The sequence below is a fragment of the Pongo pygmaeus genome, chromosome 19, assembly GCF_028885625.2.
Source record: "Pongo pygmaeus isolate AG05252 chromosome 19, NHGRI_mPonPyg2-v2.0_pri, whole genome shotgun sequence".
Lineage (NCBI taxonomy): Eukaryota > Metazoa > Chordata > Mammalia > Primates > Hominidae > Pongo > Pongo pygmaeus.
The window spans coordinates 19523951-19542378 of NC_072392.2; the positions used below are offsets into that span (position 1 = coordinate 19523951).

At 56.1% G+C, this 18428-nt stretch overlaps 1 protein-coding gene across 1 annotated transcript; it reads right to left on the reverse strand.

The window, feature by feature from the left end:
* Positions 1–1260: 1260 nt before the first annotated feature.
* LOC129017718 (envoplakin-like protein) lies at positions 1261–16655 on the reverse strand. The gene is given in 17 exon segments (XM_054458397.2): positions 1261–1622; positions 6036–6250; positions 7526–7689; positions 7939–8036; positions 8224–8378; positions 8692–8838; positions 9293–9418; positions 10845–10940; positions 11061–11168; positions 11254–11367; positions 11369–11415; positions 11576–11614; positions 11802–11927; positions 12681–12808; positions 12890–13044; positions 13408–13507; positions 16440–16655. Coding segments are annotated over 13 exon segments (1398 nt in total). The 5' UTR covers positions 13471–13507; positions 16440–16655; the 3' UTR covers positions 1261–1622; positions 6036–6250; positions 7526–7689; positions 7939–7942.
* Positions 16656–18428: the final 1773 nt, after the last annotated feature.

The window sequence follows — 18428 nt, forward strand, 5'->3', positions numbered from 1 at the left end:
TTTCCTGCCCACAGAACAGTGGAAGGTCCCAGCAGCTTCTTCCTCCCTGGTCCTTCCCATGGGGCCAATTCTGAGTCTCACACGTTAGTCATCTCCGTACCAAGAACCAAGCTCAGACTGCAGCTGCTTCTCAGGGTGGGGCCGCGGTCACCAGGAAGAGAAACAAATGTGCAGGAACAGCCCCTCCTCTGTCAGGCCAGTGAAGAAGATAAAAGCAGCCTCAGGTGACAGAGCTGAGACTGGCGTGTCAGCTGTGCCCACCATGGCCTGGACATCTCTTCTCCTTGTGCTTCTCTGCCACTGCACAGGTGAGGCCAGTTTTCTGGGACCTGGGGCAGCCCCCAGCCTGTGTCAGCATCTCTGGCTTTGAGCCCCAAGGAGTTTAACACTTAACAGCTCCATCACCAAAGTGTGTATGTGTTTGCAGGTTCCATCTCCCAGCCTGTGCTGACTCAGCCACCCTCCCTCTCTGCATCCCCGGGAGCATCTGCCAGACTCACCTGCACCCTGAGCTGTGACCTCAATGTCAGTGGGAAAAAATTGTATACTGGTTCCAGCAGAAGTCAGGGAGAAACCCCCGGTATCTCCTGAGCTCCTACTCAGACTCAGTTAAGCACCAGGGCTCTGGAGTCTCCAGATGCTTCTGTGGATCCAAAGATGCCTCAACTAACGACCAATGTCTCCCTCTCTAGATTCTTACGTCTGAGGAGAGGTGAGAATCTATAGATGGAGACATTGGTCATTCCAGTCAATGAGAAAAGTGACTTTGGCCAGAACCTAAGGTCATTGGATCAGGGAAGGGGCCAGGAGGAGCTCCTTGAAGAGAGGCTGCAGAGCTTGAGAGGTAGGTTGAGGCAGATCAGCATGATGGCCCACCAAGAAGGGCTCACAGAGTCACTGAAGGACTGTGGCATGGCAGGGACAAGCTCACATGGGCCTTCGGTTAGTGACCCACCAGTTGCAATGAGAATAAAATGGAGAAGATCTGGGACAGGGAGAGAGGCTGGGGGTGCTGGTGCCATCCTGGCGAGATGGTGGTGGGTGGTTCTAGGTTAGTTAGAGTGGGGATGAAGAGCATAAAGCAGCTTTGTGATGTCTTTATGTCACAGGAAGACATAAGAGGGCTTGGACTTTGTGCATGAACGATATAGATGCTTCTAGGCTGACTCCCATGTTTCTGGCTGAGAATTTGGATAGTGACTCTAGTCCAAAGAAACAAAGAACATTGAAATCATACTTTATTTTATTTTTAACTCACAAATTAGAAAGGTAGATATTTGTATGTTTTTTCTTTATTTGCTCAATGATTTTTTTAATAGTTAAAAAAATTACTTAGAAACTACTAGGTGTCTATATTCTCCAGGGTTTTGTCTCCTGTCCTGATGATATCTTTTTTCTTTCTATGGGTTCAGGAGTCACTTCCCAGGCTGTGGTGACACAGGAACTTTCACTGTCCACACCTCCTAGAGGGACAGCGACATTCACCTATGGCTCCAAAATTGGGGCTGTCATCAGGGCATCTCATGACAGCTGGGTCCAACAGAACATCTGTGAATGTCTTCAGGGTCAATGGTGGATACAAGCAATCAGGTCCTGGGACCCCTGCACAATCTACTGGTTCTCTGCATAAAGAAAAAACCACCCTGATTATAAAGGGGGACAGAACAAAAATGAGGCCCAGTATTACATGATCAGTGGCATCTGCAACATCAGCACAGGGACAAATACAGGTGGGAAGCTAGACTCTAACACCTCGGATCAAGGCTCAGTCCTGTGCTTCTGAAGCACATTTTTTGTTTTTGAAGGCTGGTTTCCAACTACCGCAGACTCAGGTCATTAGTTCCTCAGGCCCCCAGTGGATCACCACAATCACTTTTTCTATCAATCATGGCAGTTATTTCAGATTAAAGGTACACTTCCTCCTACTTAAGTTATAGGTAACACTGTGACATATTTGGTGACTTCAGTTTAAAAGACTAAGGTAGAGAATGGGAGAGATATGAGGCTTCAGAAACATTTCAGCAGATGGAAAGCAGGCTACAGAGTGATTCATTTCCAATATGATTTGATTGATTAAATATCTGAAATTAAATACATACAAAGGGGAATGTATCTCATTTCTCCTGATACTGACAAAGTTAAAAAACAAGGAAAAAACAAGAAAACAAAAGCAAGTACTATTTCAGATCTATTGACAAAACTCTAGAAAGTCTTATAATATCCAGAATATCTAGGATACAGTAAAAAATTAACTTTCCATATGAAGAACCAGAGGAACACAACTTAAATAAGAAAAGACAATCAACAGACACCAATACTGAAATAATTTAGGTGCTGACGTTATGTAACTGAGATTACTTAAGCAGCAATTATACAATCCCTTCAGTGAGCAATTTTAGACATTATTTTTTGAAGTTTTATTTTAGGCTCAGGGGTACATGTGCAGGTATGTTACATAGGTAAACGTGGGTCACAAGGAACATTCTTGAAACAAGTGGAAAAGAAGTAAATCCCAGAAAAGAAAAAGAAGTCATAAAAACAAACCAAATTAAAATTAGAGAACTGAAAAATACAATAAATTAAATTAAAAACAATAGTCTGGAGGGACTCTGGAACAGGTAACAGCAAAATTAAAAATCAAGCATTAGAGGAATTATTTACCATAGAGAAGTACAAACAATAGTCATCTAATCCCAGCAGGGGGCGCTGTGGATCTTCTCAGAGGTGAGTAAGGCCTGAAATTAACTCCCAGGGCTCTCATTTATGGCTCCCGGGCCCATACTCACTGGCCCAAGTTGGGGGTTAGAGCAGGTGCTTTCTACCAAAGGGCAAATTCAGAGCTCCCAGCAGCCCAGCCTCCCTGACAGAGCGGTGCTCCCTGGCTGAGCACTCAGAACTCGTGGAGCTGGTGGTTTTGGTAAAGAACCCATAGTTGCGTAATGCTCCACCCAAACACACATCTTCACCCAGGGAGCTGATGAAGAGCTAGAGGAACTGTCCAAGAGTCCAGCAGTGGCTGAGGGTCCTGGGGATCTTTGGAAAGTCCACACCATGGCCTGGATGCTTCTCCTCCACCTCTGCTTTCTCCTCACTCTATGTCTGGGTTCATGGAGATTTCAGAGACAGGCCTTTGGAGGTATCCCTCTGCTTCTCTTCCTCATTCCTAACATGTATCTGTGTTTGTTTCTTGGTTCAGTTCTCAGGCTGTGGTGACTCAGGAGCCCTCACTGACTGTGTCCCAAAGAGAGACACTCATTCTCATGTGTGGCTCTGGTCAGCCAGGAGGAAGGAGGAGGGAGCAGCTCCAGGTGCCCTGGAAGGAGGTGCTGCACTGTCCTTGCTGGGTTTTTTGCTCTGCTGCCCCCAGTGGAGGCTCCTCAGGGAGGAAGAGCTCCAGGACTGCCCTGTAAACCACACAGGGAGCTGGGCAGGTGAGTCCAGGGGGAGGAGGGCTGTGTGGAAACCTGAGACTCAGGTACTTAGTGGCATGGACACTGTCCAGCTCTGTCCTTTTTGGGGAGGACAAAATGGGCACTGGAAGGGACAGCATACATGGGTGCATCTGGGCCTTGGGCATCAGGGGACACTGAGGCCTGTGCTGTGGATCTTAGCTGGGAGACCCGCCCCTGGCCCTGCGCTGGAGTTCACTGCCCCCACCCACTGGGGCCAGCAGCTGTGTCCTCACAGGTCCCTGTGGAGCCACAAAACAGCCCCACCTAAGTCCACACCCCCAGGGTCAGCTTTCCAGGCAGAGGTAAGGGGCAGGTCCCATGGTGGGGTTTAGACAGCCCAGAGGAGGAGACTTGTTTGCATGAAGTGTCCCCCCTTGGCCTGGGCTGCTGGAGGTAGTAGGAGGGACTTGGGCAGCTCAGGCCCAGCTGAGGGTCCTCAGGATGCAGAGCTGTGTGGGGGTACCCACCACGGCCTGGGATTCTCCCCTTCTCCCTCTTCTTATTTACTACACAGGTGGCTGGGGCCAGGCATCAGGGCTGTAGATAAAAGGACCAAGGATTGTGCATGTGTCTGTGCCCACCATCTTGCCTCTCTCACCCTGTGTTCATCCTAATGTCCGGGACCCAGGGCCCAATCCGTGCTGACTTAGCCATCTGCAGCGCCCGAGTGTGTGGGGAGATGAACACCAGCACCTGCGCTGGAAGCAGCAGCAACGCTGGGCAAGGGCATGGTCCTGATACCAGAAGTTCCCCGCTGGGTCTCCAAACTCCTCATCTATGACAGCAGTCATTGGCCCACAGCAGGTGAACACTGCCTTCCTGAGCATTTCTGGGCTCCTCATCCCAAGGATGAAGCTGATTATCCCTGCTCAGCTTGGGACAGGGACATCAAGCTCATGCAGTGCTGCAGGCACTGTGAGACTAAAACATGTGGCACATGCAGTGAGATGTTCTCCCTGTGCAGCTCCCAGCCCTCGGCCAAGTCAGCGGCTTAGCCCCGGTGGATTCTTTCTTTCTTTCTCTTTTTTGTGTTTTTGCTCAAAGTTTAGAGATTTAGACCCACCGCGGTGAATATGGTCTAGAAACTGTGTCTCCTTCCTCTCAATTCTACCCACACATCCAGCCCTGACAGGAACACATTGTCATATTGTCTCATATTAAGAAATATTTCTCAATACCAGGGTCAGGCTGCCCTGAGAATCTGATGGCTCAGGACAGAACCAAAGACAGAGTCCACTGTCCACAGAGTGACCCAGGATAGTTTATTCCCAGAGGTCTGAGCACCTACTGTGTGCCAGGCTCAAGTCAAGGGGCTCAGGACACAAGATGAACAAAACAGGAAGGCTCACTGTTCTTCTTGGCCAAGCGTTAGCCAAGAAGCTTACATCATCTGGTAGAATAGATAAGACTAACAAGCATATATGTCAATGCAATTAGAGAAAATTACCTGTGAGGAGAGGAGCGCTCGGTGGGCAGGGGGCGGGGGAGAGGAGCCATTAGAGGGTTAGACTGGGATGACACAAGATCTGACTTCAGTTTGTGCAGAAAAGTTTAGATTTCTCAGAGAAGATGGACAAGGAAGTGGAAAGTGTGAAGGCTGTGGGACCAGCTTGGGTCACTGGAGAGAATGATGGGATTCAGCATGTGTTTGGGGGAGGAAGGAGGGACTGAAGCCTGGGTGAGGAGAGAGGGCTCAAGGCTGGCTGCCTTAGGACCAGGATGGGGCACACTGAGCCTCCTGCTGGGAAGCCTTCATGGGCAAGGGGAGTTGGGGAGGCCCTGAGCTCATCGCCACAGTGGAAACATTGAAAACTGCCTCCTAGCATCATTCAAAGGTGTCACAGGAACTTTTCTTTTTAGGTGGCAAAAGCAGAATCTTCCTCTGAGACTTAATCTGAGATGTCCCTTCTCCGTGCCCTTTCCTGTCCCCTGGCTGAATTCCCATGGGAACAAAATACCTCTGCCATCCTGGGAATCACATTTGGATACAAACCCTCCAGAATGATTAAGACCTGGAGTCCCTGACCTACTGATCAGGAATCCTGGCCTTCAGGACAACTTGTCTAGATCACTCACACCGTCTCCCCTGACACCATCATAGTGACTGGGAGTGGACACTCAGATCGGTTGGATAGTGCATGGCCTGTCCCTGGAGCTGCAGCTGGGGTTAGTCATATGCTAACCATGTGGCTGGGTGATTTGTGGTCCTGACAGGAGAGGAAAACAACAGAAGGTTTGCCTAAGTGGCCCAGTATGTGTATCACTGTGGCCCACACCTGCCCCCTTAGCTCATGATGAGTGTTGTCCTGTGGATGCTGGGACGTGGGAAGGGACACAGGCCAGGCTGTTTCTATCACAGAAAGTTACAGTTCTGGCTTCATGACCTTTCCAATATTCCTTCAACAGCAACCAGGTCAAGACACAGCCACTCCCATGTACAAAACATCAATCTGAAATTCAGGCAGTCTTGGGAAACAAGGGAAAAAATACCCTTGTGATGGCCTTCTCATCCCAGAGGGGAAAGAAAGGAAAAGACGTTCAAGGAGTTACGAGAGTGGCCACTGTCCACCATCGTCTGGGTACCTGTCCTCCACTTGCCCGTCCCTCAGGTGAAGACCAGGTTCACAGGCCAGCACCTGCACCTCTTCCTGTGTCCACGTGCTCCACATGGGGGCTCTTCCTCCTCCCATTCCAAGACGACTGCTCCCCCAGGTCACCTCTGTGTCGTTGCTGAGAGTCCCGGTCACAGGGATCTGGGTCAGTGTCAGCCTGACTCTGATTCAGCTGGGTGACCGCCCCTTCAGGACACAAAACCAGTTACTGGAGCCCTGAGTGAACTCCCCTGGATTTCCCACACCCTGAACTCCCATTCTGTGTTCTCCTAGAATGTTCTGCCTCTACCCAATAATGTCATGTTACGTTCTCAGACCTGCAGCCATTTATGTCCCCAGTTTCTACACTGTCTCATGTTCTCACCCCATTTCACAGCTCATTTTCTAGTAATCATCCGATGACTCCAAACGTTCCTCTACAGCTCACTGTCCCATGAGCTGGGCAACACGGCAAAACCCCATCTCCACCAAAAAAATTAGCTGGGCTCAGTGTTGCACCTGTGGTCCCAACTACTTGGGAGGCTGAGGTGGGAGGATCACTCAAGCCTGGAAGGTGGAGGTTGCAGTGAGCTGAGATTATACCACTGCACACCACTGCACTCCAGCCTGGGTGACAAAGTGAGACCCCATCTCAAGAAACAGACCAGGCGCGTGGGTCACGCCTGTAATCCCAGCACTCAGGGAGGCCGAGATGGGTGGATCACTTGAGGTCAGGAGTTCGACATCAGCCTGGCCAACATGGTGAAACCCCGTCTCTACTAAAAATACAAAAATTAGTTGGGCATGGTGGTGTGCACCTGTAATCCCAGCTACTCCAGAGGTTGAGGCAGGAGAATTGCTTGAACCTGGGAGGCAGAAGTTGCAGTGAGCCGAGATCGCGCCACTGCACTCCAGCCTGGGTGATGCAGAGAGACTTTGTCTCAAGAAAATAAAACAAACTAGTTTGGAAAGATAACCCAGACTGTGGCCCGATGTGGGTTTCACTTTGAGCACTCTTGGGAGTGTTGAGTCCTCGTGGCAGAGAGCTTGCTGTTCTTGGGTAAGGAGTTTACACAATGCTGCAACCTCCCCAGGAAGGCTCCCCCTTGCAGCCAGGGGACATCTCTTCCTCAGATTCTCCAGGCTTCCTTGCTATTTCAGGAGCTTCGCCAGAATACCTCCTGGGGGTGTTGACATTGGGCCCTACTGGAACCTTCCTGAATGATCAGGTGAGCTGGGCATTATTACGTCTGCTTCAGGGATGAGGAAACCAAGGCCCAGAAGGTTATGTAGTCTAAGATCACAGAGCTGGTCAGTGGAGGAGCCAGGAGGGGAACCAGCTTGTCTGAGCCTGGGTCTGTCCACACCCTTCTCCACCTCCGTCCCAGCCACTGCTCCTGCGCTTGCCTCACCTCCCTCAAGTGTGAGCACCAGGGCTGCGCCGCTTCTCATCCCAGCTGCCCCTTTCCACCGCTCACCCACCTTGTGGCTGTGGATGTGGCCCTCCAGGGGTGTGGTGCGGCTTAGCTGGGCCCGCGCCCAGGCCAGCACCTGCCTCTTTATCTGTCCCAGGTCTCCATCCAGCCGGGTCATCTGTGTCAGGAGCTTCTGGGCCTGTGGGTTGGCCAAGGCCAAGCCAGATGGAGCTGGGGACAGAGGTGCTGGTGAGGGCCCAGGGCCTATCTCCAGACTGCCAGATGGGTGCCCCCACCAGGTGCCCACAGAGGGTGCTGTCGGGGTAGGGTGGAGGGGATGGGCAGGGCCACCCCGGAGATGAAATCCCCAGAGTGATGGTCCCTAACCCAAGGCAACCCCTGCCCATCACAGACCAGTCGGAAGTCAGAATCTCCTCCTTCCAGCCCCACAGCCACCCCTCCCTGGGCCACCCTGGGTACCCTGCTAGCTGGGCCGCACAGACTCCACAGTGCTGGCCTTCAGGCAGCTCTGGACTGTGGCCTGTTTCTGCTTCAGGGCCTGCAGCTCCAAGGCCAGCCTAGAACGAAGAGGGGATCAGAGAAAGAGGTCCTCACTCTGCCTCTCTCCCTCCCCAGCCCCAGTAGACGCAGCTTCAGGTGGAGGCCGGCCTTTCAGCAGGGGTCTGCCGGGCCATAGGCTTGGACAGCGCAGGGCCGGCCTGCTCTGCCCACAGCCTGCCCCTGAGTATCCCTCCACAGACCTACCGGGAGGCACTGGCCACGGCATCAGGGTCTGGTGCTGGGATGCAGAAGCAGGCGGCGGGAGCACACTTGTTGTCCCCACCAGGGCCCTGCACGACCCAGGTGTGCGGCTCAGTGTTATCTATCAGCTTATACCGCTCACCCCGCAGCAGCTGCACCTGGGGGCACAGAAAGGGAGCGGCTCCTGCGGGCTCAGGGGCAGGGGTCCAAAGCCAGGGCAGACTAGGGGCTGGGGACAGAGACAGATGGGGACAGCAGCTGGAGCAGGGACAAGAGTAGGGTGGGAGGTGCTGTGGTAGAAAAGAGGCAGGACAGGACTTGGAGAGAGTAGGGTCTGGGTCAAGGGAAGGAGTAGGGCAAAAGTGGGCACAGGAGACAGCTGGGGATGGAGCAGGGATGGGCTTGGGCAGGGGCAGGGGATGGGCTGGGTGGGGCTGGATGGTGGCAGGGGTGAGGTGGGAGAGTTCGCACTTCTCCTGAGTCCCAGTCGCAGATGCTGTCCACGTGCAGGGGCTGCTGAGGCAGGTTTCTTCGCTGTGGCAGAGGGGCCACATCCCGGCTTCGCCACTGCAGGTCCCCAGTGGCCCTCTCAGTGACGGCCAGCTGTTTCTCCTCTGCCTGCCGGGGGCCCAGGCAGTTGGGACTCAGGCCAGGCTGCACTGGAGGCTGGCCCATCCTTCAAAAGGACTAGAGGCTGGCCTTCATGAACGCAGGGGTCTCTAAATCAGTAAAGTAAAAGGAGCCCCTCTCTGGGGGCCTAGGATCCTGGGATCTGCTAGTTGCAGGGAGGGGGATGGCACAGCATCACCCAGGACCCCGAGCAGAAGCTAGATGGGCCTCAGAGCTCTCCCAGGCTGCCCTTGTCCCACTGCAAATGAGGAAACTGATGTCCAGAGGTGGGAGGAGCTTGCTGGTACCTGGCCAGCCTCCTGCTAGAGCAGACCCCCTGCCAGCACCCAGGCCAGGGCTTAGGACAGGACTAGGTACCGAGGCAGAAAGGCTCAGGCCCAGAAAGATGGACAGGACCAATTCCCAGAAGTGGGGTGCAGATGGCCTGGTGGGGTGGTCTCACCTCCAGCTGTTGCAGCAGCTCTGTGGGGGTGCCAGGGGGGCCCCCAGGTGCAGGGCTGGACTTGGCATCCAAGTTGGAGTTGAGCTTCTCCAGGGTCTGGCTGACTGAGTCGGCCTCTTCCTGGAACTGAGTTCACTGGGTGGTCGAGGGCAGAGCCTGGGGCAACCTGCTGCCCATTGACTCTACAAACCAGCTGAACTTAAGCCAGCTAAACCTAAACCAGCTAAACTTCAACCAGCTAAACCTAAACCAGCTAAACACAAACCAGATAAACTTAAACCAGATAAACCTAAACCAGCTAAACTTAAACCAGCTAAACCTAAACTGTCACTCTCCCCTACTCTGGTCGGTCTTTCTTATTCCTACCCAGGCGGCAGGACCTTTTATCACTGGTGTGCTCTTGCAAATGGGGTCTTATTCGTGCACTGGACTTAATTTTTTTAAGTGGGTCATAAAACACTTGGACTTCATCCTTCCTGCACAAATGAAGGGCACCGTCACCTGCCTCCCTCCAGCACCTGAAGTCTTTCTTGCTGGGACAGAGGGTATTGGAGCTGCACTTGTCCCAGCCCCGGAGAAGAAGCTATGCTTTAAAGAAGCATTCCAGGTGCTTTTACGGATTTTTTGTCAGTGTGTGATCACAGTCTTGTGGTTCTATAGGAAAATGTATGAAACATTATCTGCCCCCAAATCCCAGTTGTATATTATATCAGAGTTTCTCAACCATTTTTTTCATTATTATTCTCCTAAAGAGCCTTTTAAGAAATCTTTTCTTTATTTTCCCCCCACCTCATCCCCATAAAATTTTATTTATTTATTTATTTTGATAGAGACTTATCTGTTTGTATAGAGACAGGGTCTCACTATGTTGCCCAGGCTGGTCTGGAACTACTGGGGTCAAGCAATTCTCCTGGCTTGGCCTCCCAAAGTGCTGGAATTACAGGTGTGAGCCACCACACCTGGCCCCCATGACATTTTTATACCACAGATATGCTGCATACAGCTTAGGTGCTGTATGTGGATCTGTACTTCATGCATAAAAAGAGTTATTTTTCTGCCATTAAGAACCAATTTTCACCCCCCTGGGAACTGCTTCACCCTGTTGAGAATGTGCCCATGCCTTTCCTTCCCTCTGGGACCGAGTGGCTACCACACAGCTCTATTTTATTTTTGAGGTGGAGTCTCTCTTTGTCACCCAGGCTGGAGTGCAGTGGACCAATATTGGCCCACTGCAACCTCCACGTCCTGGGTTCAAGCGATTCTCCTGCCTCAGACTCCTGAGTAGCTGGGATTACAGGCGTGCGCCACCACGTCTGGCTAATTTTGGTATTTTTAGTAGAGACAGGGTTTCACCATGTTGGCCAGGCTGATCTCGAACTCCTGACCTCAAGTGATCCGCCAGCCTCGGCCTCCCAAAGTGCTGGGATTACAGGTGTGAGCCACCGCGCCCTGCCAGCTCTGTCTAGTTGAGAGGTGCAGTGCCTCTCCTGTGGGCAGGTGTGCTGTGGGACCTCCTGCCCCTGCCGCTCCTGCCGCCTGCCCGAGGGCTCACCCGGGTGTAGTCCTCCACGTGCTGCAGCTGGGTCTCCTGGCAGATGCACAGGTTCAGGAAGTTCTGCCACTCCATCTTCAGGGCCTCCTGGTGGGCCTGGGTATGGCAGCACGGAGCCCTCGGACCACGCCCCGCCCCCCCACCCACGTCCACCCCACCTCCCCCGCTTCCCCGCCCACCACGTCCCTTCTCACTCTTGCCCTGTCCCCAGCGCACCTGAATGGGCCCCACCGCGGGGTGCCGCAGCTCCACCATGCGCTCTCCGTCGTCCTCCAGCTGGTTTACGCTCTGCTCCTGGCTCAGCAGCTCGTGCTGCTTGAAGTGCTGGGGGCGAGTCGGGTGGGGAGCGGCGGTGAGGACCAGGATGGCCCTGGCCACCCCCACCTGGCCCCAACCTCTGCCAGCCGACCTCGTATTCCCGCCGCACGCCCGCAGGATCGGCCATGAGGTCTCTCCAGTCCTGCTGCAGGATGCGGCGCTGCTGCTCCGCCAGGGCGCTCAGCTGCCGCGTGCAGCCCTGCAGGTGCGTGCACAGGCTGCCCAGGCTCTGCCCGCGCCACGACACCGCCTTCTGTGCTCAGGACCCGTCGCCTGCAGCAGGGTGGGGAGAGAGAAAGTGGGGGGCAAAAGGCGCCATTGGGCCACGCTCAGGAACACTGGCCCCGGGCAGGGTCTGGGCCGCCACCCAGGCCCACCGGCAGCCACCCTGCCCGACCCTCCCTCCTGCTCACCAGTAGGTCTCGGTATTGGCTCCGGATGGTGGCTGCATCCTGCCTCGACCAAGGGGAGAAACAAGCCCGTGAGAGGTGGGGTGCAGGGAGACGGCCCCCTAAGATCTGGGCCAGCCATCCCCAACCCACCCCTATCCCCAGGGCCCAGCCGATCGAGCTCCGGCTCTGACTGGAGAAACAGGGGCTGAAGCTGGCCCCGGATGTGACATCCTCCCGGCTCACCCACCGGCCCCACGAGGCTCCGCAGCTGCTCTCCTTGGTCGTTGATCTTGTTCTGCAGGATGTTGAGCTCCGCGATCTGTTCCTCCAGCTCCGCCATGCCCGGCCCATACCGGCCGGCGCAGACCTGCTTCTGCAGGAGAGCCGGCGGCTCATCACCGCAGGACCGCGGTGGGGAGCCAGAGAACCCCATACGCCTCCCACCCGGAGAAGTGGATTTGGTCATTTGGGCAGAGCGTGGACGAGCCTGGGAGCAGCCCGGGTGCACGCCCTGAAGCTCACCCAGGGGCGAGGCCATTCTGCAGTGGCCCCTGAGTCCCACAGGTTCCCAGACGCTGGGCTCAGCCTCTGAGAAGTCTCCAGCTCCATCCTGCCTTGTCTGTGAGCCAGCCTCAGTGCTTCCCGCCTGGACACCTTCCAGCCAAGCTCCAGGGCCCTCAGAACGCCGTGCTCCACCCGGGCCCTTCCCCACTGTCCCTCTGTTGTCATGATGACACCCCTTCTGTGTGGCATCAAAGCACAACTCCTCACCCCAGGATCAGAATGCCCCATGACCTGGCTCTGCCTACCTGCCCAGAAATCCCCACTTCCCGTGGAACCCTAGGCTTCCTCCTGGCAGGAACCTTTGCTCTTTCTTTCTGGAATTGTCCTCTCCTCACTACTTCACCCTGACCCAACCGAGCCCTCTCACCCCTCTGAGGTCTCTTCATATGCCTCCTCCTGCAGGAAGTCTTCCCTGACTGCACTGTCTGCTCTGCTGTCTCCCTGCCCAGACCACTGAGCCACCCCTACACCCTGACTGTTCAAGCCTACAGTCAGGCCCTGGGTTAAATGCAGTTCCTTATCGCCCTCTGATCACACTGGGGTGTGACTTTGAGCTCCTGACCTGTTTCTGCTCCAGCACGCGTGCCCAGTCGACCCTGGGTCCCACGCCGGGGCGGCAGTACCATCTTCTCGTACAGGGCACGGTACTCCGCACACTCCTGGGTCACCCGCTCGTGCAGCTGCTTGATGCTGTCAAGAAAGTGGCCAGCAGGTCAGGGCTGGGCCTGGGTCTTCCCCAGGGACCCCCAGCCCTGCCGCAGCCCCACTCACTCCTTCTCAGTCTCCTCAGCCTGCGGGTACTTGAGCCGCCGGGCCTTGTCCACGTCCAGGAAGAGGTCCTTGAGTAGCACCTCGGCCTCCTTCAGGCTGCGGCCCGTCTCCTGCTGGTGCTGCAGGGCCTGGCTCTGCTCACTGTTCAGCCGGTCCTGTGGGCAGGGGATGGGCAGACTCGCCAGGGCCCAGAGCCCCCACACCCCTGATGCCCATCACTGTGGGCCTGAGCCCCACCTTTGGGACCCCAGCTATGCTGGCCAACCTCGAGGCCCACGCAAGGCACAGGGTCAGGTCCAGGGCGTCCGTGGGGCAGGTGACAGGACACGGGAGCCCAGCAAAGAAGGAAGCTGAGCCCTCTCTCCCACTGTGTGTTAGGGGACGGGCAGTGCAGGACAAATGTCATCTGTCCCATCTTCACCATCACCAGGGGGCACTCAGGGAGTGCCAGTCCTGATGATGCGCCTCCCATGCCACCCAGCCTGCCCACGCCCTGCCAACTGCTGCCGGGGCCTCACCTGCTGCAGCCTCTTCTGCATCTCCAGGATGTCCCGCTCCACCTGGTCGGCGCTGGCTTGCATGTGGGAGATGAGCAGGGCCAGCTCCTGGGTGGCAGCCCTGGTGGGTGGAGGGGACAGTGGGCAGCTCGGTGGAAGAGGCCCCTCTGTGCCCCATCCAGGTGGCGTCCCCTGCCCTCCCTCCACCCCATCCTGCCCCCACAGCCTAGCTCACTGCCCTGACTTTGGGGTCTCTCTCTGCAGGAGGCTCTGTGAGCTAGAACTGGTTGGGGGTGTTAGCATTGCCCCGCCACATGAGGGGTCAAAAGGTGAGGGTCTCAGGTCTGTGTGGTGCTGCGGGGGCAGGCGGCCTCAGTGTCCCAGCCTCAGCCAGCTGTGCTGGCAGTGAGTTCCCGACCCCACCCAGCTGCCTGCCACTTCCCCCCTGCGAGCCAGTGAATCACCGGCTCAGCCACTAGTACCTGAGCCAGCCTGGCTGGGCCTTGGGAGGGGCAGTTGGGCTGGCTGGAGCAGGGAGGCAGCAGCATGTCCCCCACCCCCATCTCCTCCCACTCCAGCCATGTGTTCCCCTATACCTCCTCCACCCTGGGGAGCTTTGCCAGGGTGCTGGCTTCAGTAGCCGTCTAGAGGAGCCTCACACTGTCGGAGCCGAGGAGGGGTGGCAGGCGCAAGAGACTGCTGGGCACCCTAACATTCTCCAGAGTTGAGGGTTCAAAGCCCAGATTGGGCCCTGACTTGCTCTGAGTCACATGGTCAGGGACGGAGGGGAAACCTTGCTTCCACCCCAGGGCTTTTTCTGTGCATTCGCCCTGCAGCCTCCATAGAGCACCTGCTGTGTGCACGCAGTCACTCTGTGGAGGTCACGAGGTCAAGCAGACCTAAAAGAGGGCAGATTGGTCCAAGCCTCATGAGCACAGTGCCTTATGGGGGATCATTATCCTGGGGCAGGGGAAGCCTTGAACTGGGTCAAAGGATGGGCCCCCTCCCAGGCAAAGGGACAGTGCTGGTGAAGGCACAGCAGTCTGGAAGAACTCTGTGGCCAAGACAGCCTGGTTTCATCTTTCTCCATCATTAATGCTGTGTGATCTTGGGCAAGTTACTCAACCTCTCCGTGCCTGAGGTTCCTCACTCTTAAAGTGGGATTTGAATAAAAATATCTATGCCTTAGGGCTATTGTGAGCATTAATTGAATTTATCCGTCTGAAACATCCAGTGCAGGCCTGGTGCAGGGTTGGCACCCAGCATGTGTTAGTTTTTATTCCACTAGAGGGTTAGTGGCTTGAAGGCAGGGGCCTGTTGGTTCTGTCTACAGCGACATCTCCAGTGCCTAGAACAGTCCTGGCATGCAGTAAGTACTCAGTAAGTTCATGTCAAACGAGTGGATCGCACGTGAGGTGACCCAGAGCCAACAGGGCCCTGAGGACCGAGCTGCCCCAGGCCAGGAGTGCACTGCTGGGGAGCCTGCCTGGACAGTGGGAGCTGCAGGTGCTGGGCCCCAGGTGCTCCTGCTCAGGTCCCGCCTACTGGGATGGCTGCTCCCACCCGGAGCCGCACACTCCACCCTGGGTGGGGCTCAGGTGCCCCAGGGAGGACAGGTCACTCAGCAAGAGTGTTAGCTGAGAGTCTTAACCACTGTCTTTCCTGTCCACCCAGACGCCCAGCCTCCGTGTCTGCTGGTGCCTTGATCCCTATCGGGGTAATGGGCACCCCCACTCCCACACCAGCCTTTCATCCCTGAGCTTATCTCGACACCCTGGACCCAGGCGGGCTGCCGCCTCCTCTGCAGACGAGCTGAAGCCAGTGAGTGGGAAGAGCACCACCCAGTCCATCCACAGAGAGCTGGGGCTGGGTGCCAGAGAACCGGGTGGTCCAGGGGAGGCCCAGTGCCCCCTGCACCACACCCACTGGAAAAGAAGCCCCAGCTCTATTTTGTTTTGTTTTAACAGACAGGGTCTTGCTCTGTCACCCAGGCTAGAGTGCAGTGGAGTGATCACGGCTCATTGCAGCCTCGACTTCCCGGGCTCAAGTGATCCTCTCACCTCATCCTCCCAAGTAGCTCTGACTACAGGCATGCACCACTACATCCAGATAATTTTTGTATACTTTTTGTAGAGACGGGATTTCGTCATGTTGCCCAGGCTGGTCTCCAACTCCTGGGCTCAAGTGATCCACCCGCCTCGGCCTCCCAAAGCGGTAGGATTGCAGGCCTGAGGTATTGCACCAGGATTTTTTTTTTTTTAAAGACAGAGTCTCAGTCTGTCACCCAGGCAGGAGCGCAGTGGTGTGATCATGGCTCACTGCAGCCTCAAACTCCTGGGCTCAAGCAATAGGCACGAGCCACCATGCCTGGCTGTTTTTTATTTTTATTTTTTTATAGAAACAAGATCTCCCTATGTTGCCCAGGCTGGTCTCGAACTCCTGGGCTCAAGGAATCCTCCCACGTTGGCCTCCTGAAGTTCAGGGGTTATAGGTGTGAGCTACCGCGCCTGGCCATGAACCCCTAACTCTTCAATACAACAAGGCCCTGGGTGAGAACTCTGGGGAGGGCTCTGGCTTAGGCAGGAGGCAGCACAGCCCCTGCGTCCCTACCCCAGGGATCCCACCCCGCCCCCTCAGTCCTCATGCCCTGCACCCAGGCTCCAGGGGTCATCCCAGCCAAGTAGAGCCTTGGGGCAGAGCTGCAGCCAGGCAGCCAGGCTCTTCCATCCCCCAGCCTCTGGCAGAGGAGGGCATCGGTGCAGGCTCCTGTCCAGCACTTCTCCTGCTGAGCGGCCTCAATCCGTGGCCTGCAGGCCCCCTTAGAGGATGTAGGGAGCCCCAGGCCATCCCCTGCCTCCTGCCAGGGCTGAAGTTCGGCCTGGGCCTGCGGCTCCCAAGGCAGGGAGAGAGTCCACCCCTGGGCCCTTTGGCCTCGGGACACCAAATGCCAGCACGGGGCTGGTCCTGGGCTCTGGGCCGCCACCAGGTGGCTCAAGGACCTGGGCCTGGCACCACCCCAGCTCCCCTGCTCCCCATCCCCCAGTCCCACTCACCAGCTGTGCTAGCTGGGGGAGCCTTTGGGGGACCCCTTGGCTGGGGAGCCCTTGGGGGACCCCTTCCCCTGGGAGCCTTTGCTCAATCCCTTGAACATGGTCGTAAAGGCAGGTGCTGGCTCAGGCTGGGCTTGGATGGCGAAGGAGGGCAGGAGGGCAGGTGGGAGGCAGCGGGCGTCCTTGCTGGCTGGTCAGCTAAGTCTGGCAAGGTAGGGCGGCTGGGCACTGGGGAAGGGAGTTTCTGGGAGGCCCCTCCTTGCAGGTGAGGCAGCAGGCGGCCAGGCCCCAGGCCTGCCACGCATGCACCCACAACGACCACACTCATGCCTGCTCTTGCGTAACCAGTCTGGGAGGAAAGGGCACAGCCTTGAGGGCAGGGCCGAGCCTGCCTGACTCCCACAGAAGGTTTGGACTTGTTACACCCACATGCCCAGGGGAGCGTGGCGGCGATCACACCCAGATAGGGAAGGAGCTGGGCCAGGACAAAGGGGGCTGGAGACAGACGTGCACATGCAGGCGCAGGCTCGGCGGAGAGGCCTCAGCCCCAGAGCTCAGGATTAATAAACACCTCCAGCCGGCTCAGAGGCCCTGCTGCCAGACAGGCCCCCACCCACAGCTCTCAATCCCCCAGGAGAGGAGGGAGTGTCCTGCCAGCCCAGGGCCTGGCTCTCTGTTCTCCACTGACATGATGGGGCAGCCAGGGGACGTTCACTCCAGACAACTGGCACAAGGTCCATTTTTTTTTTTTAAGAGACAAAGTCTCGCTCTGTCACTGGAGTACAATGGCACGATCTCAGCTCACTGCAACCTCTGCCTCCTGGGTTCAAGTGATTCTCCTGCTTCAGCCTTCCGAGTAGCTGGGATTACAGGTGCCCGTCACTACACCCAGAAAATTTTTGTATTATTAGCAGAGAAGGGGTTTCACCATGTTGGCCAGGCTGGTCTTGAACTCCTGACCTCAAGTGATCCACCCGCCTTGGCCTCCCAAAATGCTGGGATCACAGGCATAAGCCACCGCACCCGGCCCCATTTTATAAAGTGTGCACAGTGCAGCAGCACCAGGGCTGGCTTCAGGTGCCACTAAGCCTGGGCTCTGGCTGAGGCCCGGGAGCCTGATGCACTTGGCTTTTCCTACCTGCCTCTTGCCCCACCCAGAAATGGCCCCTGGTGGCTTTTATGAAGTCAGATTGAGTGGCAGACAGTGATGCCAGCTTATTAGTCTTTTCCTCACACTGGGGACCAGGGCTGCTGCCTTTTCCTTCTGTGGTGACCCTGAGCATCTTCAAGAAAGGGGTGATGGCACCTCCCTTTCCAGGCGCTCATTTCACTGTCCCAGTGTAACAGGCCCCTTCTGCGGAGGTGGCGTCGCTTTCCAGGTCATTCCTGAAATCCCCGTGGTTTTAGTGGAAGGAGGGCTTGAGGGGGAGCCAGGGGATGGAACAGGCTGACTGGGTGACATCACCTGGTCATCCTGGCAGGCCTCGCTGAGGACAAAACACAGCCTGGCAGGAGAGAAAGTTCCCAGCAGACGGGGGAGACCAGGGACCAATGCGTGATACTGGCCTCAGGCCCCCATGGGATAGAAAAGGCCTGCACCCTTTTTGGCTGAATCTCATGGGAAGCCCCTGAACTCGGCCGTGGAGAGGGGATGCAGGAAACCCCCATTCCTAGAGGTGGAGGAGCTGACAGGGGCAGTGGGGGTGGGGAGGGAAGCGGTGGCCCCTGACAGCAATGAGGAAACAAAGTGGTCTTCAGTGTCCTCAGCTCCCAGCCCGTGCCTTGAGTGAGATGCCACCAGAGATGACTGGCCACTCAGCCTCTGCCCCAGCCTGCTCCCACTTTGTTCCTGGTGACACTTGTCTTCTAACCACTCGTCGTACGCCTGCAATCAATTGTCTTCAGAAAGGAGCCGTTTGTGTGAATGACTACGGGGGCGAACGCCAGTCTCACCCCTGGCCTCCCTGACTCACCTTTCCTTTTCTTTTTTTT